Raw genomic sequence first — 24953 nt, 5'->3', positions numbered from 1 at the left:
CCCGATCCTCGAGGTACTCACCGCACAGCAGAAAGCTTAAGCGCCAGTCTTTGGGAATCTGTCCGAAGCGGCACCCCATTCTACTCTGAATTCGGGGACCGACCGGACGTTCCAGTTGCTCCGAGCGCCAGCGGCAGTGGCTCGCTTGGCCAAAGCACTAAATCGAAGCACGGTCACTCTCGTTCCAGAGGTACCACTGGCGAAGGAGACGATTGGGTAAAATGTACCCCGAGAGCGTGCGTACGTCGTAAAGAGTCCTTGTGCCTCGGCCGTATTATCTGACCTTTTGGTAGGCCGGTCGTCCCCTACACCTTCATCTTCTTCGTCAGACGATGAGAGGACAATAACCGGCGCGTCTTGGCACCCTTCTATGGCGGTACGACTTCAACCATGGGTACGAGACAAGACGTCATAGAAGAGGCTGGCGCAGGAGACGCGTTCGCGGCTGGTAAGTCGACTCGAGCCGTTAGAGTCAAACACCCATTGACCAATCTGGCTCATTTAGGAATGATATTCGCGCTGTCGCGTAGGCTTCTGCCTGGAGCGCCTTACTCTCCAGGCTTACATCATTTACCGGTCCCGATGCTGAGAAGGGAATGAGGCTTGAAGAATGCCTTAGTAAGCCAATACATTCGTATCCCTCACTCTTACTCACCACAAGTGAATTGAACAGATTTGGTACCGAGATGGTCGGTCGCAAAATTCGGAGACGGGGGTTTGAGGGCTTGGCAAGGGCCATGGAGGAAGTCGGTTGGTTCGAAGATTAGGTGGTCATTTATATCCGATTTAGATATTGGAAGACAACGTTGGAACTCACACAGACAGGTTACATACCAGGGTTTCTTGATTCTTTATTTACTTACTGTACTCGTAAGGCGGCATAGACTTACTTGCCACATAATATATAGTATGATGATTGGTCTTTGTTGATTCAGCTCTTATGGAATTGCTCATATTGACCATGGCTCAATTGGTACAAGCCAATACAGCCCGGTACGAGACTCGAAGTCAAAGATAATGGATTCGAACAAATATAGTACAAAAGAATGACACCAAAGGGGACCCGACAACAAGAAATGTTCGGCTGGAACCCCAAGCTCGGCAACTGTTTCGGTTATACTCCAAAAAAAGAGAAAAAGTCCAAGCTCAAGCTCAGATCAAAGCGAACGCAAAAAGTAGAAGGAAGGCCTGGTCATAGTACGACGAGGAGTCTACAAGAAGCCCGGCGGTAGGGTTTCGTACTTTCTGCACAAGTCCCTCCACTGCTGGTCCACAGGGACGCTGTTTGGACCTTGCTTGATGGCTTCAGGTGCTTCAGCAAATACCACTGGACGCATACACGTTAATAATGAATCTGATGATAGTGGCCAAGTTGATACTCACTTGCGAAACCTTCTTCGAGATGCCAATCGATATGGCTTCAGGAAAAACCAGTCAGTATGACCCCCGAACGCAAAATGATAGTCTGAACACACACAATGCAAGAACCGGTCCTGGATTATCCGTCTTGAACTGAATCCTCACGCCCGAATCAAGGGAACCAACCGTGTCCCTGCGAGGAGGATTGATATAGTTGGGTGTGTTGTTACCAAATTGGACAACATCAAAAGTATGCTGAATTTTAGAGTGAGCATACATAAACGAAATGACACTGTATGATGGATACTCACGCCGTGGAGGTGGATAGGGTGCAAGATGCCCATCCCGAAGTTCCCTTGATATTGAATTCAATGCACTTGCCCTTGGGGAGTATGACTGTATGCTCCGGTTTGGTGCTAAATGCGAGATTTGTTAGAGATAATGCAGAATGAAGATAAGTGCAGAAATGAGCATACAAATCAGATTCAGTGACGGCGTCCTTGTCAGTGGGATCTTGAGCAAAGTAGGAAGATTAGGGAACTCGTATGGGATCCCGTTGATCATCCAATGACCCGAAGTAAAGTTCTATATGCGCCATTAGAATCAGGAAGATCGATGCGTAGATGATACATTATACGAACCAGGCCAAAAGTAGATCCAAAACGAGATCAGCTGGCTTGGAACCACAGGCAGCTCCGGGGTTCTCGAGCGGCTAACCAAAGGTCGATTAAAGATCAAACACTCAAGGGGCCATGAGAACAAGCACTTACAACTAGTTTAGCTTCATCCATGATAACCGGAGTCGTGGTATTGGCACTAGTCCCATTCTGGCGCTTGACAAAGTCGCGCCCATGGAGTATGCAACATGACCGCCCTCAATCATCCTGGGCTTGATGCCTTCCTGAACAGACACTATACTGCGCCCGTGGTGCCCGTGCCTGTGCTTCCAATACCTGATAATCTCCTCAGAGACCTCCCACTTGTGGTATGGCCCCTTGGGAGGGTGGGGTGGCCGCGGGTCTTCCTCGTAAACGAGCAGCGCTTGGGCAGTCTTGTTCGCGACGTTGGTCATGGGAGCATTGATCCAGTACGCATCGGGTTCTTGGTTCGCCTCCAACTAGGAGCTCGTGATCAGCATGCAAGTTCAATGGAGAGCACTGGTTGGGGTGGGAGACTTACGACTACATCTATGCGCTGTCCTGCCAGAATATCAAACCTGTCGACCTTGTAAGGCTGAGTCGAGACACCGTCGGCCGCAATGACTGTCATCTTATGGCTTGGTATGTCGACTCGGTACGAGGCGATCGCCGAGCTATTGATGATGCGTAGGCGATAGCGTTTCCATGCTTGACCTTGAGCGTGTATAGAGTGTCGGAATTTGCGGGCATGGTATCAGGATCGAATCGACCTTTGCCGTTGATCGTACCAGAATCCGGTCGTCTGGAAGCAAACAGAATAAGAAAAAAAAACACTTTAGAGAGTGTTCGAGGTCAGCTTACTGTCTAGTAATGTTCCTAGACTCGAGGATTTCCTTTGACGACGAGTGATACCAATCACCGATGATCAGCACAGTCTTTTCGTCGTCAACATCATACAGATGCCTATGAGGGTCTTTGGGGTCTGCGAGAGATTAAGTTAGGAGCGGAAGTACAAAAGGCTGAATTGTGTGAAGACAAACCATCTGTGAATAAATGTCGTGTTAGAATCGTTGGGTTTCCTAGACTAAACCATGACACTTACAGATTACCAGCGGACCTCGAAGTCCATCAACGTATTGACCTCAAATGACTGTGGTACCAGTATGTTCCGGTTTGATCTTCCAGAGGGATAGTGTAGTATACGAGGCTTCCGGAATAATCGGACACTGACAACAATCAACAAGAAGCTGAAATTGATTGCTCGAGAACTTACTTGAGTGACAAACGCAGGACCATCATCATCTGCGTTTCGATGTTGGAGAAGACCGTGCCAGTGCTATAGAAGGGGTTCCAGCCAACAATGTATTGGTAGAAACGAGGAAAACGTACGATGGAAGTGGTCTGATACATGCTTGGATCCTTGAGTTTTGTTTACGACATTGATCTTGAGGTGTCTCCCTTGTTAGCGAAAATGAGAGGACCGGGATACCCCCCGTTCACTAAGCAAGTGGTCAGACACAAAGCTCGCTGGTGCACGATGAATACGCACCCAAAGTAGCCATACGTTGGAAACCATCGGGAGCTATAGTTCCGTTGCTGATTGTCAATTTGTACTCGACGGTGCGCGCAAGGACGGCAGAAGCAAAGAGTGACAGAGAGACAAGGAAAGTGTTGGGCCCATCAGAGGCAGACCGAGACCGAGACGAAAACCCAGAAGGGATGATGAACGTTGTGTCAGTCTCCGTGTCTTTTTATATCATCTCGTAACAAACTCAAGTAACAAAAAACGTCAAGGCGGTGAACATATCTCTTTCTGTGGGCGGGCGCCAGAGGTTTGACGTCGTGCTATGTAATATCCATTGTCTCGTGCCCAAAATTAGCGATATGCCCCTCACGGATCAGCGAGCATGTTGGTTTCTATCAGAGCCCGCGTACCTCGTTACTGCTAGAAATGGCACTGACTTTGCTATCGGTATTATGGTATCTGGTAGTTGGCATGGATTGTGACCCCATAACTTTGATGAGTAATCCGAGGGCTGCTCTACATTGACTACCGCCCGGTTTTCGGCGGCGTCCACCATCCCACGGCTCCAATCCATCCCGCTCGATTATCGGCCTGATCATCGAAACTCCCCATCTGGTCCTTGTCTGATTGTGCTTGGCAGCCATCCTATATTTTGTATAGAGAATACCAGTCCTAAAACACATGAGCATTGGCGAATGAATGCTCGGGACCGAGACTTTGGAAATTACTCCCCCAAAAAGTTTGATCGAAGACAGGTTCGAGAGTCATTCCAAGCACGATCATCGCGTGAGATTTTATTTGTTCCTGCCAAGTCCTGTTGCGCTCTCGAACTGCAATAGAGGTGTGTGGCATGTACTAGATCTAGAAGAAATATTGAATGATTACCCTTGCCCCGAGTCCGGTTTGCTATTGGAACTGCGCTAGGGAGGCGCGCGCTCTGACGGATTTTCGGTCTGCTGTCCATCGAATTCAAGTAAATTGACTGATCAAGGTTAACGGTTTCATGGGCGAAACTACCATGACTATCGAATGAATAGCCTTAAATTCATTCGCCTTGTTCCGAATTAGCCCTGTGCTTTCCTGGCGTAATCAACTTAAGGGTAATTTACAATGCTATTGCGGGGTAAGTGTATCGGCCTATCGAAATAGAATGACCTTCTCGGCACGGACAAGACCAGAATGGGACAAGTATGACATAAAAATAACCACTCGGCCACGCCACTAGTGCAAAAATTTCTATTTTAACGGCGTAGCCCTCCAGACAGCCCGAGACATTACCTACTGGACTCTTCAACTGGCTTTGTACAGTATTGGAGACAAGTACCCCCAATTTGATCACTTCTAGACTCCACAAACCAAGGAACAACAGCGGGTTCGGCCGAATAGGGTAACCCCCAAATAGGCTCGCTGAATCTTATGATCACCCGGTCTCCCGTGCGATACTTTAAATATGCAAAGACTGACTACATCTGGCATTCCGTAATCCACTAATATAAACAACGTATAGGTACTCCAATGAAGGACACAGTGAGTGAGGGTGTAACAAGTCCATAGTCCGATAATTGTCCCAAATAAAGTCCAAATCATGCCTAAGAATCACAAACGCGACTGAGTTCGCTACAGCCTTTATTGCAACTCATCAGGCAACTTTTCGTATTTCTCACATAGCTTCTTCCATTGACCGTTTGGACGTACGCTCTGAGAGCCTTTCTTTATGTCCTCCGGAGCTTCCGCGAATACCACTGGACACACATTCTTGGTCAGTCTCCCGTTTTTATCACGTAGACAGATAACTTACTAGCAAATCCTTCGTCCATGTGCCAGTCAATATGGCTATAGATACAAAAAAAAGAGAAACATGAGCTAACATAAAGGAGGGCAAATGATAAGACAAACCAATGAAGGAACCAAGGTCCTGGGTTATCAGTCCTGAATCGGATACGAACTCCTTCGTCACGGGCGCCCACCACATCCCTGCGTGGAGGGTTCACATAGTTGGGAGGGTTGTTTCCGAACTGGACGACGTCAAATGCATGCTATTTTCCATTGTTAGTGGGACAAATGACTGGAAATGGTAAGAGGAGCCTTACGCCGTGCAAGTGAATAGGATGGGCGATGCCCAAGCTCTGGCCCTTGATGTGTAGCTCGACAACTTTGTTCTTGGGAAGGATATAAGTGAGCTCGTTGGCCGCACTGCAATTCTCTGAGCATTGATAGCATGGTCAGGCACGAAAGAGACGTACAAGTCGGATGCGTCCACATGCCCCTTGTCGCTTAGGATCTTCAGAAGCGTTCATCCCTGCGTGGAGGGTTCACATAGTTGGGAGGGTTGTTTCCGAACTGGACGACGTCAAATGCATGCTATTTTCCATTGTCAGTGGGACAAATGGCTGGAAATGGTAAGAGAGCCTTACGCCGTGCAAGTGAATAGGATGGGCGATGCCCAAGCTCTGGCCCTTGATGTGTAGCTCGACAACTTTGTTCTTGGGAAGGATATAGTGAGCTCGTTGGCCGCACTGCAATTCTCTGAGCATTGATAGCATGATCAGGCACGAAAGAGACGTACAAGTCGGATGCGTCCACATGCCCCTTGTCGCTTAGGATCTTCAGAAGCGTTGGAACATCAGGGGGAGAGTAGGATATGTTGTTGATCGTCCACATTCCGGTGCCAAAGTTCTAGTGCCCATTAAACTCAGTTTCTTTTATCCGGGACTAATCATGCCGAGTAACTTACAAGTCCAAACACCAAAGGAACCACTACGTCGGCATCCCTCGACCCACCCGGTGCACCAGGTTGAATCAAAGCTGAGATACTAGTTAGATCGAATAATCATTAAAAACGAGAGTGAGGAAAACTTACAACAAGCTTAGTCTCATCCAACACGACAGTCGAGTTATCCTGGTTCTGCCTCTTGTCCAACTCTGCCTCGTTCGCAACAAGTGCAGCGGCTAATTCAACGGCCTTTCTCGAAAGCTCGCTCGCGCGACTCTTGACCCTTGAATTCAAACGGACCCACCGCCGATCGCCCGAACCTTGTGGTGGTGTCCCTTGCCCTTGTGCCCGTGCGAACCATGCTTGTGTTGCCAGTACCGGATGACCTCATTTGTGATTCTCCAGGTCAGGAACGGTTTCCAAGGATAGTGCGAAGGGCGTCTGTCTTCGTCGTATTCGAGCATCGCTTGAACGTTTGTGTTCAGGACGTTGGTATCGGCGCATTGATCCAGTACGAGTCGGGATCTTGGTCGGCTTTCAACTATCGAAGCGCATATATTTAGTCCTCCAACACCCCACGGTCTTAATTTCAAAGACGGAACCAAACTTACAATGCAGCTGTACCTCTGCCCGGCCAGAATGTCAAACGCATCGACCTCGATCGGTTTGGTCAGAATGCCATCGGCCTCGATGATGGTGCACTTGTGGCCCTGGATGCTAAACCTGAACGAAGCATGGCCGAGGCATTGATGATCTCAAACGGTACCGCTTGCCACGTTTGACCTTGAGTTTGTAAAGGTTGTCGAGCTGCACGGTGTTGTTGTTCGCAGAAGCAGGATCGTATTTGCCTTTCCCATTTATAGTACCAGAATCGGGAATCCTAAAGAGAAATAGTCAGAATAGCAAAGGATCGCATAGACGGTTATACCTACGTTTTCAAGACATCGTGAGCGGCCATGATTTCCTCCGACGGCGTGTGATACCATCAGCCAGAGTAAAGATCGTACTCTCATCATCGACATCGTAGTAGTTTCTATACGGGTCCTTTGGATCTAAAATTCAGTTAGCTTCGAGTAGCAAATTACTTTTGATAAACTCCACAAACATCTAGAGAACGAAATCATGGTCAGTTCCAAGTTAAATGAAATGAAATGAAGACATACAGATGACAAGGGGTCCACGCAATCCATCCACATACTGAGAGCTCAAATGGCTATGGTACCAATATGTGCCAGTTTGGTCGTCGAGGGACAAATTATACGTGTAGGACTCTTGTGGAGGAATCGGGCACTAGAACCGCAGAGTCAGGGAGTGATGCGATGATGATGGGTAGTGGATATGCTATACCTGAGTAACAAAGGCCGGTCCATCGTCTTCTGCTGTACGATGTTGGAAAGACCATGCCAATGCTACAAGGGGAATTGAATGGGAATATCAGATAGACGAAAGAGAAAAGGTGACTGATGGTGGTGCTCCGTCGCATAGTCGGGTCCGAGAGCTTATTCCGCACAGTGACCTTGATTGTGTCTCCCTTGTTGGCAGAGATTAACGGGCCAGGGAAGCGACCGTTGACTAAAAGTGTTCGAGTCAACTAACCAGCGTAAAACCAGTCGGATAAAATCCTCACCAAGGATTGCGTTCCTCGTTACACCATCTGGTGCAATGAGCCCATTGGCCACATCAAACTCATAGTTAACGACTCGAGCAAATGCCGAAGCAACGAGCGAAAAGTGAAGAGAGCGACAGTTGACCGAGCCATAGAGAAAAAGAAAAAGAGGAAAAACAAGAATGGAAAAACTCGACCTGACAACTCGCCTATTCTTATGCGATTCACGACCGGCGGGTACCTACCTCGACTCAGGGTCCCGTTTCAGACGCGCTACTTCCTTTCGGCATTTCGATCTGAACTGGGTGCAGAATCGGCATTGTCCCCCCGTTTCAGGCCATTCGGTTCGGTTAAAGTGATCAATTGGTAGTTTCTCGTAATTCGTTTACATACAAAATGCAATCCACGTCATAAAACTTTTTAGAGTTTGCTTTGCGAGGAAGACTTGCGTACATACGCAACCCCTGAGCGAGGGCAATCTGTTGGTATCTCGTCAGCATACCAAGGTACACAGGCGACGGAGATGGCTCTTTTGGAAAGTATCCGCCTGAACACGGGAGAGCGGATCATTTTCAGGCACGAATGACCTGTCGATCACAACATGGACCGGTTCATGATCCCATCCGAACATATGAACCACTTGGGGCTCACGTCGATATCCACGTGCAAACCACCTCAGAAAATCCATTTCACCGCCCAAAATGGTGCACTTTATCCCATTCGACCACAAAAAACTCAGCTCACCTTTCCGCTTGTCAAGTTCTTCTGAACAAATGCCAGTTCCGTCGTTCCGTCTGGTCCGGGGCCTACTTCCCAAATGGAGGTCTCGAGTGCATCTGAAAATCAATGGGTTTAGTATGCTTCGATAAGAGGCTGGTACGTACGACAAGACGAGCGTAAGGTGTGCCTTTGGGGTCGAGTAAAACCAACTCGGCATCCACGATGATCCCGATTCTACACCCCCGCCATGAATTAATTGCGTAGTAGAAATGAACAAGGTGCACTCACTGTCTCGGTTACGCCAATAATCTTCTTCGTCAACGTCCCCGGGCCGCTCTCGACCGGGAGAGGGCGAAGCGTCTCGATGGACATTCCACCATGAATCTGTCAAAATTAAAGCAATCAGTCAAATCCTAATACGGGGAGAGTGGCGTACGGCGCGATTCGGATCGAATTTGGGCAGCCCAGGTGCACGGTCGCTGCCTACTGCTTTCGAAAAGTCGTTTACATCTGATTCGGCGCCTGTCCACCGGTACCAGTTTGTTATCATTCATTTCGTGGGGCAGGGCCAGACGGCCGAGACAACTTTGAGCATAAGAACTACAGGGTAAGTCGGGAGGCTTTGAAGTTATTGTCTATGTTGCATCTTCGATTTAGCACACATTAATAAAGCAGTTATTGAGAACCAGCCGTACCGATTCTATATCCGTAGGTCAGCTACGTATCCACGACCAGAGTATACCACTCACCATAAACATATTCCAATTCGTCAGCCTTGGCTCCTATGCCCAGAGCATACACAGCATATCGCGTTTTGTCCATGCAACCTGCAAACCCAGATCATGTCACAACGTATATGGGGCTGCCAACTATTGGGCGTACCGGCGTGGGCTTGGACTCGTATCCAACAGCTTTGGCAAGGTCAATTTGTGACATGTCTAACTGAGTATTGTGTGCTGGTTATACTGGAATAATACAGAGAGGGGGACTGGTTCAAGAATGTGGAGAAAAGCAACTGGAGACCGGGCGGGTCTTATCGCTTATGAAGGGAACCGATGGACCGGCTTAGTCTTTGGGCGCTTGTGTGTTTGTGGATGACGAGATGTATGCATATCTCGTAGCCGGTGAATTTCAAGGATATTGTTAAGCTAGCATGTTTAGGCTATCCATCTAATACTTCGCGTATATTACTCTATTTCATGATTTACATCTACTAATTACTATCTCTAACCGTCCAAAATTTGAACCTTGATGCTTCCTATTCCACACAAAAGGTTTAGTTCTTGGCCGTAATCTATAGGTTATAGGACGGGCTACATACCCCTAGTAATATCATTTGCAGTCTCAAAGGCCTCGATACCTTGCTCGAGTGGGTAGCGGTGTGTGACAAGCGGCTTGAGGTTCAACAACCCAGCAGAGACCAAGCCTATCCTCCATGTCAGCCCTTGCTAAATAGGCAATATTAAAAAATAACTTACGAATAGCCTTGGGATACTGGTTCGCATATCGGTATTGCCACCTCACGTCAATCTCATTGGCCGAAAGGTGCATAAACGGCATGTTTTGAATCGCCTTGCCGACTCCGATAATAAATACCATTCCACCATATTTAGTAGCCTATCCAGGCACGTAGGTCAAAATTTGTTCGGAATATGAGAATGAGAGCGGGACATACGTAGATCGATGTCCAAATGCTACTCTCCGCCGGTACATTCCAAGACCACGGCGGCCTTTTGCCCAAGTGCTTCCTCAACTTTGACAGCTTGTGCCTACATTTCCGGGTAAACATCTGGTACACTTAGGTGGGCTGGGAGCATAAAGCATACCTGTGCATCTAATCCCCTCTCAACCAACACAGTCCTCACACCTGGAACAAGCTTCTTGGCAAACTCGAGCCGACCTGGGGAAAGGTCGGAAATGGCAATAGCTCTGCACCAGCTGCACGGGCTGCAAGGAGTGTAACCAAGCCCTGTTCCGAAATTTAGTTGAATTCAAGATATTCGGGATTTTTAGAATGAACTCACGATCGGGCCAGCGCCAGCAATAAACGTCGCATCTCCGAGCCTTAGGCCGGAACGCTCGATACCGGCTAGGGCAACTGCTGTAGGTTCGAGCAAGGCACCCTCTTCAAAGCTAATGTTCTCCGGAAGCTTGTGGAGCCACGCGGCGGGATGAAGGTGGTACCTAGTCAAGGTTCCTAGAAAACATATGATAAGCGAATGCCAGAAGGAATTAATTTTAGAGACAAACCATGGTATGGTGGAGTCGAGAAGAACACAACGTCTGGGCACCCGTTGTACTTCCCGGTGCGGCAGAATTCGCAAGATGGTTTGGAGCAAGGAAACCTGCCTCGACCGCGACTCGGTCGCCTACAGCAGCATGGACTGAGTAAAATTTGCGAGTATCAGATATAAATTACTTACCGACTTTGAACCAGTGACGCCCTCGCCAACTTCGATCACAATACCCGCACTCTCATGACCAAGCCCGTTCTCATCCCGGACAACCATCGAGTCACCTACCCCCACCATAAGAAAAAATATAATAAAACCTCGAAAATATAAATACTAACCAATTCGTCCATGCTTCCAGAAATGACAATCGCTACCACAAATGCCGGTTGCACGAATATGTACAACGCATTGTCCAGGTCCTGCCTTCGGAATAGGCTTCTCGACTATATGCAGGTCATGAGCTGGGTTCGTGAACACTGCAATATTTTTCTTTTCGTCCCGGGCAGGAGGAGCGTCAAGGATCTTAAACTCGGCGGACTTGAGGACAATCGCAGGGTCGTAGAGAGCAGGAGAGAGACCGAGAGCAGACATAGTGTGGGCAAAGAGGACGAATGCGCTATAGAGGATGTGGTATATAGGACTAGACTGGAGCAGATTTTAACGTGCGGCGCAGACGGACAAGAATGGAAAGAAGAACAGCGTCCAGACCTCTCCAAGAATCCCGATCACGGAGATCAATCCCAATTTATTCGGATCGCCCTCGGGAGACGGACCGTGGCCCGAACAACTCTAATCTTGGTTATTATTTATATCCTTTTGGTAGTGTTATTCCGGTGGGTGAAAACATTTAACCTTTTGCTTGACTTGGTCTGGGCCTTGAACTCGTATTCCATCTCCCATGGCTCATCTTCTCTTGGTAAAGTCTTTGGCGTCTCCGGCTGACTGCACTAGTCAGTGGAGGTGGGACAGGCATGTAAGTCACGATCATTTCCATTTCCACTCTGTGAAGGTGCTGATGGAAAATGTCGAATGGTTCGTTGACAGTGGACTCATGATGGCCAAAGGGCTTGCGGCAAACGGGGCAAAAGTCTATATCGGTGGGCGACGAAAGGAGGTAGTCGAGAAGGCATCAGCAGAGCATGGAGCTGGATTAAGTGGAAAGATTCTACCGTGAGCTTGATTTCCGTCCATGGGACACCATGTCGATACTAAGCTTTAATTCGGATGTTCCTAGAATTTCATTGGATGTCACGAACAAAGAGAGTATAGAAAGTGCAGTTAAGCTCATCTCATCCGAGAATGACGGAAAACTGGACGTTTTGATCAATAAGTGAGTACAAAGGCCAGAATGTATTATGTTGTGGTCTGAGATCAAATTAATAGCGCTGGCCAAGTTGGTCCGGTGTCAAAGTTCTTCTCTATCCCAAGTCCTGAGCGGAAAGATACGGAGACCCTCGGCACGGCCCTATTTAAGAATGAATCATTTCAAGGTGAGAGCATTATTGGCTTTCGACCATAAACCAGTAGAATAATCCACGGAATAGGCTGGGCCGATGTCTTCACTATAAATGTTTCCTCGTGGTTCTTCCTCTCTACAGCATGTCTTGGATTGCTAGAAAGGGCCAGTAAAGCTCGAGAAGCAGAAACTGGAGGGTGGAGCTCTTCAATTATTGGGATCTCGAGTATATCAGGGCAGATGAAGCAGGTCAAGACCATGTGAGCCTTGTTCATCTAATCAAACCAGACAGAGTTCTGGTTATAAAGCTCTGAATGCATCATCCCACTTATCTGGCTCTTGTGTAACCCTAACAGTTTGCATACAACGCGTCCAAAGCTGCTGGAATCCATCTAACCAAAATGCTCTCCACTGAGCTCGCGCTTCGTAATATTCCAGTCCGGGTGAACTCTATTTCCCCGGGTGCGTTTCCCTCTGAAATGACCTCAATGGAGGTGAGCTCGCTATAATTCAATATTGACTGGACTTCCACTTACCTGCCATTCAGGGCTCAGCTTTCACCGCCAAAAATGTCGACCTAGTCGGCAAAGGTATTTCGAAGGTTCCTTCCGCACGAGGTGGCCTGTAAGTATTCGCTCATGCATATCTTAAGATGACCGAGCTGAACCTTTCAAAGTGATAAGGATATCGTTGGGGCAGCTTTGTACCTTGCATCACCTGCATCTCACTATGTCAACGGGCAGATTATTACGGTCGATGGTGGCTTTATTTCTGTCAACCCTTCTGTTGTGTAATCATTAACAGTGCTGGTCACCATAAAGTGATTGCTACAGTACAAGGGCCTGGCCGGATTTCAGTATGTAGGCAGTAACTGAGTATAAATCCCCCAATTAGAATCAAATATGGACAGTTAGGCATGGTGAGCTATCTCTCTATTCCAATCTTGAGAAGGATTCAGCGCGAAGCTATATATTTGAGCCCCCCTTGTGCAACAACTTGAGACGCATACATCATAGTCAGAAACAGGCAATGATCTGACGCTGACAAAGCAACTTGGATTACCCATGGTCGAGGCCAGATCTAGATTTGTAGCTGTACGCATCCTTAAACTCCATTACGACAACCTTCAAGCCATGGACCGCCTACAGCTTGACAAAATTTTCGCCGTTTCGGGTGACTGTGTTAGTTAGCGGTGGAGGGACAGGAATGTAAGTATAATTAATGATATTATTTGTATTGAAACTTGGTGAAGCTGTTTCGTGAATGTGTATCGAATACTTTATTGGTAGTGGGCTGATGATGGCCAAGGGTCTTGCGAACGGAGCAAAAGTCTACATTGGTGGACGACGAAAGGAGACGGTAGAAAAGGCAGCGGAAGAACAGGGCAATGGGTTGAGCGGAAGTCTTATACCGTGAGTATAATAGTAAGGTATTGTAGGATGTTAGATATAATATTTGTTTTAGGATTTCACTGGATGTCACTAGCAAGGAGAGCATTGAAAATGCAGTCAAGCTCATCTCGTCGGAAAATGATGGAAAGCTGGATGTTCTCATCAACAAGTGGGTCCATCAGAATTGGCATTATACTGTCTTACAACCGAGAATTGTAGTGCCGGCCAAGTCGGCCCAGCGTCCAGATTCTTTTCAAATCCGATGTTCCTGAGCGCAAGGACACGGAGACTCTCGGAACCGCTCTCTTCAGAAACGAATCATTCGAAGGTATTACGATAGTACAGTCAACTCCCTCTACTGGATAGCCACATTGTGCGATAGAAAATGGTGGAAAATTCACAATACGGGAAATAATAGAGACAGAAGGCTTGAATTTTATAACTACTATGTACATAAAAGCAGTAACAAGATTGCTTTGACCTTGTCGCAATCACTCGGACCCCCGCCCCTTTTTTAAGCACTTTGTCACTCATCTGATGCCTTTATTCACTCACCCTCGTTCTTGTGCGTAACAAATACATTCAACCTCTTATATTTATTCCAAGCTGTAGCTTGCCGTAACTTGTCGCCAAAGATACCTGGACCGATTGGGAGATTGTAGAGGGATTGACTAGGGAACGAATAAATAAGTTTCTAAGCAAGGAGGATAACTGGCTTGAGCTTAGATGACTTCTATAAACATCATAATAACCATAATAATATGTATATATAGTGCACGTACATCCGTTTTCTGTGTAATCTATCTTGGGAATAATTCTGTGATCCTCTTAAATGCGCTGACTAATGTATCATGTGATGTGTTACATCAGCAGGAACCCCGCGGGGCACCAGATTGTAGAACTCGCTTAGGACATAAATTCTAGTGCGTTTCACAACCATCAACTTGCAGGTAGAGGGAGTTGACTGTACTTTTTCTGGGCGCCATTTGAGTACTACGTGAATTAGAATGGTCCGACCTATTCTCAGTCAACGTCTCTTCCATTTTCTTTGTCTCCACCGCGTTCCTTGGGCTTTTGGAAAATGCCAGTAAAACTCGCGAAACAGAAACCGGGGGATGGAGTTCCTCGATCATTAACATCACAAGTGTTTCTGGACAAATGAAGCAGTCCCAAGATCATGTAGGTCGCACTTTAGCTATCATAAAAACTCAAGGTGCATATATTCAATTATTCAATTATTTGGATAGTTTGCATATATGCGTCCAAAGCTGCTGGAATACATCTCACCAAGATGCTTTCTACTGAACTTGCACTTCGAAAGATCCCAATCCGAGTTAACACCATCTCTCCTGGACCGTTCCCTACCGAAATGACTGGGTCGGAGGTAAGCGCAGTAGCACCTAAACGTTGTACACTAAATCTCTCTTGCACTATAGGGCTCGACAATTCCGGCTGACGTTGTGGAGCTAATTACTAAAGGAATAACAAAAGTTCCTTCCTCACGGGGTGGCCTGTGAGTACCTCGATTTGGTTTTCATAGAAATTGGAGCTGAAATGAATGCAGAGACAAGGATATAGTCGGAGCGGTAGTCTACCTCGCATCTCCAGCATCGTACTATGTCAATGGCCAGGTCATCACTGTTGATGGTGGTTTCCTTGCCGTTAACCCTGCGGTAGCTTGATTAAAGACACATAATAGCAATGTTCTGCAGCAGCACGCTTTGTAGACCAATTGCTACATAGTGAAATCAAGACACCCCGTGTTTGACCAACTGTACCTAATACAGCAGACAAGGATATAGTCGGAGCGGTAGTCTACCTCGCATCTCCAGCATCGTACTATGTCAATGGCCAAAGACACATAATAGCAATGTTCTGCAGCAGCACGCTTTGTAGACCATTGCTACATAGTGAATCAAGACACCCCGTTTTGACCAACTGTACCTAATACAGCAAAGCTATAATAAGAAGCCAGTCGAGTTAGATAAGTAGCTCCAGTTGACTGTTTGGACTCACATCCTTGACCACGCATATCTGCCCGAGTAATATGGATCCTGATGAATTAGATTAACCAGGAGCATTAAAGTGACGCCACTCCATAGCTCACATCGTTTGAAACAGGAGCAGAGTTTCATGTGCAAACGTGCTAGTTGGCACTGTCAGTTGAAAATCCGCACTTTTGGGGTCCACCGTGACCCCTTTTGTAATGAACTCATTGAATAAGACCGGACAGACTCATTCGGTCTGTATATATGCTGATACTGCAGCTTGCAATGAATTTGTTATTTCTATTGTATGCATGGCATGTGCATGGTATTAATTATAATTCATACATAGGATTGGCCCAGTAGAGTTCTAAGCCACAACCATGCCAACGGTTAGCCGCTAAACCAGCTCCGTTAAAGGAGGCATCCAGGGATTTCATCTATTCCATAGGCTTCGTGTATCGAAGGATTTAAGTTTCACGTATGGTTTGTTATCTCGGCTTGAAATCAACATCCATCGCATCCATTAGCATGTCCCATCTTCGGCTTGATAAAATCTTCAATGTGTCGGACTGGTTGTGCTTGTGACTGGAGGGGGAACCGGCATGTAAGTAGGCTCATCCAACACCTCGGCATCTCCTGTGTATATCGTGCTATGTCATCTGATGCGCGAACACAGAGGGTTGATGATGGCCAAAGGGCTTGCCTCCAACGGAGCAAAAGTCTACATAGGCGGAAGACGAAAGGACGTGGTCGAAAAGGCAGCAGCGGAGCATGGGTCTAAAATAAGTGGAGAATTGGTGCCGTGAGTGTACTCATTTAATATATTTTGCATGTTCCAGATCTCAAAAGCGCCAAGGATTTCACTAGATGTCACTGATAAGGAAAGTATCAAACATGCCGTGGAGCTTATCTCGGGAAAACAACGGGAAGCTGGACGTTTTAATTAATAAAGTAATTCCAGTGTTAGTTCTGTTACTGATACTTGAATGATGAATTATGAGTCTGTAGTGCTGGTCGAGTTGGCGCAACATCAGGATTCCTTTCTGACCCCAATGCTCCTGAGTGTAGTGACACAGAGACCCTCGGCAAGGCATTGTTCTACAATGAATCATTTGAAGGTAACAAGGACTATCAAATATATAATTGGTTGTGACTTACTGCATGTCTCGTATACTAGGATGGTCCACCGCATTTTCAGTCAATGTCTCATCCGTCTTCTTTGTCTCTACTGCTTTCCTTGGATTGTTGGAGAATGCCAGTAAAGCTCGGGAAGCAGAGACTGGGGGATGGAGTTCTTCAATTATCAATATCACAAGTGGTTGTGGCCAAGCAAAGTTGGCTCAAAGACATGTGAGTACCGGCGGTACAACGCATTGCATATAGTCATGATATAACATTACCCGAACAGTTCGCATACAACGCATCCAAAGCCGCTGGAATACATCTCACCAAGATGCTCTCTACTGAGCTTGCGCTTCGCTCGATTCCTGTCCGAGTCAATTCAATTGTTCCCGGAGCGTTTCCTTCTGAAATGACTGGGTCAGAGGTAAGTCATAGAAGTACCACAAACCACCAACGCGGCGTGTAACAAGGCATCTGTATCCGCTCAGGGTTCTACTCTCACAGTTGCTCAAGTAGAGCGAATCGCTCAGGAATAACTCAAGTTCCTTCTGCACGGGGCGGATTGTGAGTGTATTTGTTATCTCTTGCTGCAATAGACAATACTGAAAGTGATGTAGGGAGAAGGATATTGTTGGGATAGTTCTATACCTTGTATCACCCGCATCGTACTACGTCAACGGGCAGGCCCTTGCTGTTGACGGTGGTTTCCTTGCCGTTAACCCTGCTGTAGTCTGAGCAGGGAGATTGTCTTGGTCGTACAAAGAAAGTAAACATTTGTTTACGTACATGTCTATATTTCTTGTTCTCAGTGAATCCCTTGTTGCTCTCACCTATGTTGGTATAAAGATGGTCGTCAGGAAAATAAGTCCCCGCAATTGGATACGTTAGATGTTTTACTCCCTTGAGCTTGGACCTTGCAAGCCTTTATACTAATTTCCTGAGATAAATTGCTACACTTGGCCTATTCTAATTTACCCCAACCCACCGTGCTCTTATTCCACCGCCCCCTTGGACCTTTCAGACGATTGCTCATTAAAATTCCTACTTCCCAGGTGGTCATATAGGTAGTGTAATGAGGCACAACCCAAGGCAAACAAGTCTCTAGGTCAAACCTGCCCAGAACCAGACGTGTACAATACACATCCAGCATGTGCACGACCAAACCTCGCAACTACTGACCGCGCCTAGATCACCAACAATCCGCCCAAACGAGTAAGAAAGCAATTGAATTCAGTCAGACATAAACAAGACGCAATAGATACTATAGACATTGGAGAAAACACAAGGTCAATCTTGGGGGGGACATTGCACCCATTTCAGCCGGGCGTAAAGAGTGCAAATTGACAACAAACTTGGAGATAATGGTAACAAATATAAAGACTCGGAAATTCATAAACAAACAGCAAAAGTGATCCACAGACAGCAAAGAGATAGCGATGAGGTAAATGCACGGGTTTAGTGGGGGCACCGTGGGGTGTTACGAGGCGTTTGATCGCGCTCACGAGATCGGTTCTCCTCAACGGTTTCGTAACGTGTTCATCCTAAGGGCATACAAATCAGACACAAAACCGGAAATAATTCCGATATACTCACCATGCCAGCCTGGATACAGCGCTCACGATCACCAATCATCGCGTGCGCTGTGAGAGCGATAATAGGCGTGCGGCGGATGCCCTTTTCCTTCTCAAACGCGCGAATAATTTCTGTTGCCTCCATTCCACCCATGAACGGCATAGACACGTCCATCTAACACGACTTTGAGAACGAGTACGAGCAATGCACGATTTTTTTTGACTCACAAGAATGACATCAAACATCTTCTCTTGTTCGTATCGAGCCTTGACAGCGTCGACCGCAAACTGTCCATTCTCGGCAATCTGAACCGTGTGACCAAACTTTTCGAGAATCTTGACGGCCACACGTTGGTTGACAACATTGTCTTCGGCCAGTAGAATGTCGTACGCAACGTCGCTGGGCGTAACCTCGGGCTGAGATGCGTTGGCTTCCAGTCCCTTTGCGAGCGCCTCGGCAAGATCGTCGAGCGAAGACGGGGTCGCAACATGACCCGAGATAAGTTTTCGAGACACCACGTCACTATACCCTATTTAGTAAATGACCTACTCAAAATAGACACGACTTACGGTTCAGTCGGGGCATAACTGGCGTCAAGAGCACGGCCGGGGTATACCTCAAATGATCCAACTCGCGCAATTTCTCAGTCTTACACAACCCAATCAACACCTCGCTCAACCCAAACGCGACAAAACCGACGACTCACCACCTCGAGCGAATCCACAATCACCGTATCGATAAACGGAATCTTGGCCTTGTCTGCCACCTGGCTGATATCCCGCACGACAAACGGACGCAGCTGCAGCTCTTCGATACGCTCCGCCACACCCACCGGTCGCCCAGAGTATCGACAAACAATCGTGCGCTCCTTGTAGATCGCGACCTTTTGCAGACTTTGCGCCATGTTCGGCCGGGAGATTTCGGCGGTGATCGTAAAGTAGAAGCGGGACCCGACTCCGACCTCGGACTCGACCCACATTTGGCCGTTCATCAGAGACACAGTCGTTTCGAGATGGACAAGCCGAGACCGGTACCACCGTATTCACGAGTCGTGGACCCATCGGCTTGGCAGAACGTATCAAAGATGATCGCGAGTTTATCCTGCTTGATACCGATACCCGTGTCCTCGACACAGAACCGAACCGTCACATTCTGCTCGTCCATCGAGATGAGCTTGCACGAGAGGCAGACCATGCCCTTTTTGTTGGGCTTGCTGGGAGTAAACTTGATAGCGTTTCCGACGAGGTTGGTAATGACTTGTCGCAGACGGAGCGAATCACCAATGACTTGGTCCGGAATCTCGGGATCGACTTCGTAGAACAGGTTAGGTTTTGTTGGTGAGCCCGGTGAGCCGGACGACAAGGGTCTTGAGGATACCGAATGCAGTACCGCGGAGAGAGTACGTGACTTGTTCCATGGTCATCCTGCCAGCCTCGACTGCATACAAGTTAGCCAAAGGTCCACTAGCAAGTAGATAATAAGCAATAGAGACTTGGCGAGCTGGTGAACGAGCAACAAGTTTTCTTTTTGCGTCCGCGTAAGCTCGGTATCAAGCGTGAGATCCGTCATGCCAAATCCCGTTCATCGGCGTTCTTCACAAACCCCATGAGCACAAACTTAACCAAAACCCCCTCGATTGCGACTCACCGAATCTCGTGCGACATGTTGGCAAGGAACTCGGACTTGGACCGATTCGCAAGCTCAGCAGCCTCACGCGCAGCCGTGTTCCTCTGAATACTCCCCGGAGGTTGTACACCATCTGATTGATCTGCGTCTTAAGTCTCCGTCGGTCGCCGCTGCCGAGATTTGCGCAAACCCACGCACTTGGGACGTCAAGTTGGCAGCCATCGTGTTTACAGATACGCTGTGGCAAGAATGAGTAACCCGTCCAAGCTCGTTGTGAGGGGCACCTACGTAATCGCCTGCCAGCTGCCTTGCATGCCTTCGACGCGAGCTTGAACGCCCAACCGACCCTCGGTTCCGACTTCGCGTGCGACCCTCGTGACCTCGGCCGCAAACACGGCGAGCTGGTCCACCATTCCGTTGATCGTGTTGACGAGATCCAAGATTTCACCCGCGACATCGATGCCTTCGACCTTGGTCGTCAAGTCTCCGACCGACACGGCCGTCTGAAAGCCTCGTTAGCAATAGTCGGTCAGCGAGCGCATTGGACTTACTGTGACTCGGGCAATAGCTCGTACTTGCAACGTCAACTAGACCCTTCGTCAGTACCCCCAAAATATGCTCAACTTGATGCACTCACATTGGCAGCCATAACATTCACATTATCCGTCAAATCCTTCCACACCAGCCACACCAGGAACAAACGCCTGTCCGCCGAGTCGTCCGAGCGTACCGACTTCGCGCGCGACACTATTCCCAAGGAGAATTAGCTCCAAATGCTCATGTCAAAAAGTGGGAACCCACCGAGTCACTTCAGCAGCGAATATCCGCAAACTATCCGTCATGCGATTGACCGTAATCTTCAAATCCAAAATCTCGCCCTTGACATCCACATCGATATTCTTGCTAAGGTCACCACGCGCCACGGCAGTCGTCACAGCCGCAATAGACCGCACTTGGGTCGTCAGATTCAGAGCCTGTCCGCCATTCACATGTCAGTAGCTCCTAATAAAGAGCAACATGGACACGCACCATCAAGTTGACATTGTCCGTTAAAACCTTCCACACACCCTCCACACCTGAACCACAGCCTGTCCACCGAGTCGACCCTCGATACCGACCTCGAGCGCGACACGCGACACCTCGCTCGCGAGCGTATCGAGCTGAGCCACCATGCTATTCACCGTGTTCTTCAACATGAGCATCTCTCCCTGGACATCGACTTCGACAAACTGCCGCAGGTCACCGTGCGCGACGGCCGTCGTGACCTTGGCGATCGAACGGACTTGATTGGTTAGATTGGACGCCATATTCTAAGCGTTCGTTAGATTCAAGTGGGCAGTATGAAAAGAAAACCCGCGCTCACATTCACATTCCTCGTCAAGTCGGCCCAAGTTCCCTTGACACCCTCGACCTGCGCCTGACCACCGAGTATACCCATCGATCCGACCTCGAGCGCGACCCGCGTGACTTCGCTCGCAAACGTCGAAAGCTGGTCCACCATGCTGTTTACCGTATTCTTGAGCGTCAACATTTCGCCCTCGACTTCAATTTCGATTTTACGTGTGAGGTCACCCTGCCATGCGTGTCAGCTTACGTCCGAGGGGGGATAACGTGGGCATGGGAATTACCTCGGCGACGGCGGTAGTAACGAGCGCAATCGAACGGACTTGGTTGGTCAAATTGGAGCACATGCGATTTACCTAGTGTGGATCGCGTCAGCATACATTTCCGCAGCGGGAACGTGTTCAAAGAGGACGAGGAGCCATAGTGCCCCGGGCATCAATGACAGCACCTCTCGCCTCCAAATCCGGGGCTTGACTTGCCACAAACACCGCGGGACCAGGAGCCAATCAGAGCACGCCAAACTCCCGCCCTTACAAACCACCATTTCAGGGGGTCCACTCCAACACCACAATCTATGCCCGGACACACCCGGAGCCACCCCCCCCCCCAGGCAAGCAACACAAAAAAACGCACATTATCCGTCAACTCTTGCCAAACACCCTCGACATCCGGGACATAAGCCTGACCGCCTAGAATACCACGACTGCCGACATCGAGCGCGACTCGGGTGACTTCGCCTGCAAACATACGCAACCGGACGACCTGCAGAATTCGGGCCGAGTGTACCGATCGGAATTCAGGTGCGGCCCCGCAGATCGAATCGACGCGGACCGTATACCGGATCCAGTGGCGTTGGAGAGATTGGAATGACGCCATCAGCATCCTATGCACAGCCAAATCCGTTGAAACGCACCATGGTATTAACCGTATTCTTCAATTCCAATATTTCACCTTTTGCATCGACGCCGATTTGTTTGGAGAGATCGCCCTTGGCGACTGCCTTGGTGACTTCTGCGATTCCCCGGACCTATTGGCGTGGGGTAAACAAGTGCAAAAGAATAGATGGGTAAAGAGACGGCCACGAGGCGGATAGCCCCTATCCAGCGATCATGCATGTGCAGAAATGGGAGTGGGATTTACGCCTCGTGTAGCCTGTGCGCGGTATTGCACCTCGCGCACGGATTGCGAGGCTTCTCAGGCACGCTTCCAAGCCCAGAGAGGCAAGAGGGACCCAAGGGATGTAGAATAGAGGAAAACAACGGACCTGGCTTGTGAGATTAGCGGCGAGACGATTGACGACGGTTGTGAGTTCGCTCCATGTTCCGCGGACATCGCGAACAATGGCCTGACCACCGAGCCGGCCTTCAGTTCCGACTTCGAGCGAGACACGAGTGACCTGCAAATGATGAGTGGCGGGCTGGTGATAGCAAAACGCAACCGACCTCCTGCGCAAACCTGCCTAGTTTATCGACCATGGTGTTGATGACATCCTTGAGCTGGACCATGACGGGACCTTGAACGGGGACGGTAATCTTTTGAGACAAGTCACCCTCGGCGACGGCCTTGCATACACGAGCGACATCCTGGACCTGGGCCTTGAGCAGCTTGAGTTCTTCGACGGCGGACATGCCTGGAGCTGCGAGTCAAGTCAACGCGGTTTTCGCCGGGAGTTTGGAACTTACCGCTCTCAAAGGCAGCAGCACTGAGAGGGCCGGGGGAGAACAAGGGGACTACCGGTGTCGTCTTCGTGATCGCCAAAGCCAAGTTTCTGTCTGAGCTCGGCAGCGCCATGGTCAGAGAGACCGAGGCCCATGCCGAGTGCAGGGGTGACAACGTCGAGGGGACCGGGTGCGTGTATGACATCGGGGGCAGCGGGGCCCTGCATGGGGCGTCCGCACGAGTGGCACGTGAAGGGAGGCATGATGGATCCGACGCTGCTGGTGGGTGCGCTGCGGGGACCAGGCTTGGGCAGCACCGGATTATCCGTGGCCACCTTGGAGAGCGGAGTGGGCTGGGAGAGTGTACTCAGGTCAATGGTACCAGGCTTGACCTTGTCCTTGGGGCGGGCAACAGGGGTGTCTGGCTCGGGATCCATGTCCTGGTCACCAACCTCTTGAAAGCGCACAGTCTGCCACGGATCGCGCTCATCGGGTGTTCCCGGGTTCTCTCTGCGTTTTTTGAGGCCGTTGGAGCGGGGCGAGAGAGCGGGATCGGGGGTGGATGTGCTCGACTCGCGGCTCAGCAGGTCCTGCAGCTGGGCCTCGGCCGCGTACATCCGCGCCGCAACACGGCCCAGTGCTCGCTCGACCGCATCCGTCTGCCAGTCACGCGGTCCATCGTATCGGGGCAGCGGAGCAGCGCCTACGTAGTCGATCGGTGCGTTCGGCGGAGACATCGGTGGCGGTGGTGGGAACGGCGGCACAGACAGCGCACGCGCATGGCGGGAACCGGAAGAGGAATGGGAATGTGAGCTCCGGGTCGGCAGTGCGCGCACTAAGGACGACGGCGATAAGGGAGGGGAAGGACAATACAAGGCCATATCCAATCGCTTACCTGGTCGTCCCGGTCCTAACTCATAGATACTCAGCACCGCAACTAGGTGCGCCGTAAACGGGTGTCCCCCCGTTGTACCTGCCATCGTTCGTCCGGTGGTCGTTGCTTGCGTCCTTGTCCTACCCCCCCGTGCCCTACTTTGCTTGGTCATCTCCGCTCTGCGAATCAAAGTTTATCCTCGGCTCCGTCCCCTATACTTGTCGCGTTTTATGTGATCACTTTTTCCCCTTGCCAATTCGAGAACAAATTCGTGTCTTTCGGGACGCTCCACCCACACCGACAAACGTAAACTCCACTCGGCTTGTCGGCATCCCGTCTGTCCACCGGGTGGATCTCATTGTCCTAATCTCTTATGAAACAATTTAGCACAAATCACAATGTCTGAAAAACACCCGGTAGTCCAGGTAACCACCCGAATCTCAACAAATGACGTATCGTGTATACACTTGTGGTGTCTCACTAAAGTGTATCCACACAAAAAAGGCTCGTATAAACATCCATCCGGATTAAGGATCAGATCCCCCAGCGGAGATGGATTTTTGACAACCTGATCGGCACACAAGCCTGATATTACACCGCAGCCGAACTGACAACGACGCTAGAAGTCTTTACTTGGTCGCTCATACTCGACTGCGTGGTCATGAATGTCTAAAAGACGAACGAGCTTGAGTCTGTCCCAACGCCCAAGCTTGCACCATCAGCCCCAGTAAGAAAACCCCCATTCGCCTCGTTTTGAAGATCCCCCGTAAATCACACCATCAATCCGACCCTCGAGAACTCCACCACAAGGGGGGCTGGTAGAAGGAACAAAGTTGTGGCTAGGATACTTTTGGTAATCATATATGACCTATGTATACACAATAATGGTGTTTATGTGTCCTGGGGTTCAAGCGGGCTAGTCTCAATTGGTTAACACCACCCAATCGCCAAACTCGTCGTTGAATTTGTACAACTGCAAGTGTACATGACCTTTTGTTAACCTCGAGTAAACCCACTTGCTTGAGTTTTTAATCACACACTACCCATATAAAGATTGAAGACAACCGTGACGGACGACTCGAACTCCCAGCGGGTAGAATCATCAACGACGATCAAGCAACAACAAT

General features: G+C 49.0%; 9 protein-coding genes across 9 annotated transcripts; 3 read left to right on the top strand and 6 right to left on the bottom strand.

Moving 5' to 3' along the window:
- Positions 1-36: 36 nt before the first annotated feature.
- On the bottom strand, positions 37-739 carry RhiXN_07800 (uncharacterized protein; the record flags this gene model as incomplete). The annotated part of the gene is made up of 3 exons (XM_043327616.1): positions 37-368; positions 575-602; positions 656-739. 3 exons carry the CDS (start codon positions 737-739, stop codon positions 37-39), a joined length of 444 nt encoding a protein of 147 aa, XP_043183001.1.
- Positions 740-1211: 472 nt separating this feature from the next.
- RhiXN_07799 (Multicopper oxidase) lies at positions 1212-10121 on the bottom strand (the record flags this gene model as incomplete). The annotated part of the gene is made up of 44 exons (XM_043327615.1): positions 1212-1327; positions 1384-1418; positions 1478-1614; positions 1671-1714; positions 1836-1944; positions 1997-2071; positions 2130-2175; positions 2313-2476; positions 2539-2711; positions 2768-2799; positions 2859-2979; positions 3157-3223; positions 3271-3333; positions 3387-3408; positions 3433-3496; positions 3547-3744; positions 5187-5264; positions 5321-5355; positions 5419-5558; positions 5613-5715; positions 5766-5788; positions 5839-5883; positions 5937-6048; positions 6089-6198; positions 6257-6327; positions 6379-6471; positions 6540-6760; positions 6815-6952; positions 7002-7115; positions 7168-7199; positions 7256-7287; positions 7337-7342; positions 7399-7525; positions 7583-7644; positions 7697-7807; positions 7863-7934; positions 8299-8320; positions 8586-8677; positions 8726-8795; positions 8850-8945; positions 8998-9083; positions 9311-9388; positions 9883-9987; positions 10040-10121. The coding sequence occupies 44 exons, from the start codon at positions 10119-10121 to the stop codon at positions 1212-1214; spliced, it is 3822 nt and encodes a 1273-aa protein (XP_043183000.1).
- Positions 10122-10255: 134 nt separating this feature from the next.
- On the bottom strand, positions 10256-11386 carry RhiXN_07798 (alcohol dehydrogenase; the record flags this gene model as incomplete). The annotated part of the gene is made up of 7 exons (XM_043327614.1): positions 10256-10330; positions 10388-10461; positions 10497-10530; positions 10586-10745; positions 10812-10930; positions 10985-11079; positions 11134-11386. The coding sequence occupies 7 exons, from the start codon at positions 11384-11386 to the stop codon at positions 10256-10258; spliced, it is 810 nt and encodes a 269-aa protein (XP_043182999.1).
- Positions 11387-11693: 307 nt separating this feature from the next.
- On the top strand, positions 11694-14008 carry RhiXN_07797 (Enoyl-(Acyl carrier protein) reductase; the record flags this gene model as incomplete). Its single annotated transcript, XM_043327613.1, has 10 exons — positions 11694-11965; positions 12030-12125; positions 12179-12285; positions 12340-12500; positions 12608-12745; positions 12799-12875; positions 12928-13041; positions 13541-13663; positions 13716-13811; positions 13873-14008. 10 exons carry the CDS (start codon positions 11694-11696, stop codon positions 14006-14008), a joined length of 1320 nt encoding a protein of 439 aa, XP_043182998.1.
- Positions 14009-14933: 925 nt separating this feature from the next.
- Positions 14934-15324, top strand: RhiXN_07796 (Enoyl-(Acyl carrier protein) reductase; the record flags this gene model as incomplete). The annotated part of the gene is made up of 3 exons (XM_043327612.1): positions 14934-15026; positions 15079-15155; positions 15207-15324. 3 exons carry the CDS (start codon positions 14934-14936, stop codon positions 15322-15324), a joined length of 288 nt encoding a protein of 95 aa, XP_043182997.1.
- Positions 15325-16292: 968 nt separating this feature from the next.
- Positions 16293-17487, top strand: RhiXN_07795 (Enoyl-(Acyl carrier protein) reductase; the record flags this gene model as incomplete). Its single annotated transcript, XM_043327611.1, has 6 exons — positions 16293-16432; positions 16639-16748; positions 16808-16980; positions 17039-17176; positions 17269-17316; positions 17374-17487. The coding sequence occupies 6 exons, from the start codon at positions 16293-16295 to the stop codon at positions 17485-17487; spliced, it is 723 nt and encodes a 240-aa protein (XP_043182996.1).
- Positions 17488-18068: 581 nt separating this feature from the next.
- Positions 18069-19228, bottom strand: RhiXN_07794 (response regulator receiver; the record flags this gene model as incomplete). Its single annotated transcript, XM_043327610.1, has 5 exons — positions 18069-18293; positions 18346-18498; positions 18552-18846; positions 18894-18911; positions 18978-19228. The coding sequence occupies 5 exons, from the start codon at positions 19226-19228 to the stop codon at positions 18069-18071; spliced, it is 942 nt and encodes a 313-aa protein (XP_043182995.1).
- Positions 19229-19314: 86 nt separating this feature from the next.
- RhiXN_07793 (Hybrid signal transduction histidine kinase) lies at positions 19315-22922 on the bottom strand (the record flags this gene model as incomplete). Its single annotated transcript, XM_043327609.1, has 17 exons — positions 19315-19634; positions 19702-19787; positions 19972-20083; positions 20145-20188; positions 20239-20453; positions 20502-20537; positions 20588-20683; positions 20760-20924; positions 20980-21018; positions 21069-21260; positions 21314-21523; positions 21579-21650; positions 21928-22056; positions 22133-22177; positions 22208-22321; positions 22559-22690; positions 22737-22922. 17 exons carry the CDS (start codon positions 22920-22922, stop codon positions 19315-19317), a joined length of 2193 nt encoding a protein of 730 aa, XP_043182994.1.
- Positions 22923-22981: 59 nt separating this feature from the next.
- Positions 22982-23932, bottom strand: RhiXN_07792 (Hybrid signal transduction histidine kinase; the record flags this gene model as incomplete). The annotated part of the gene is made up of 1 exon (XM_043327608.1): positions 22982-23932. The coding sequence occupies one exon, from the start codon at positions 23930-23932 to the stop codon at positions 22982-22984; it is 951 nt and encodes a 316-aa protein (XP_043182993.1).
- Between the last annotated feature and the right edge of the window lie 1021 nt (positions 23933-24953).

This window comes from Rhizoctonia solani, chromosome 9 (genome assembly GCF_016906535.1).
Source record: "Rhizoctonia solani chromosome 9, complete sequence".
Lineage (NCBI taxonomy): Eukaryota > Fungi > Basidiomycota > Agaricomycetes > Cantharellales > Ceratobasidiaceae > Rhizoctonia > Rhizoctonia solani.
The sequence above is the reverse complement of the archived record's forward strand: the minus strand, read 5'-3'. Positions and strand labels throughout refer to the sequence as shown.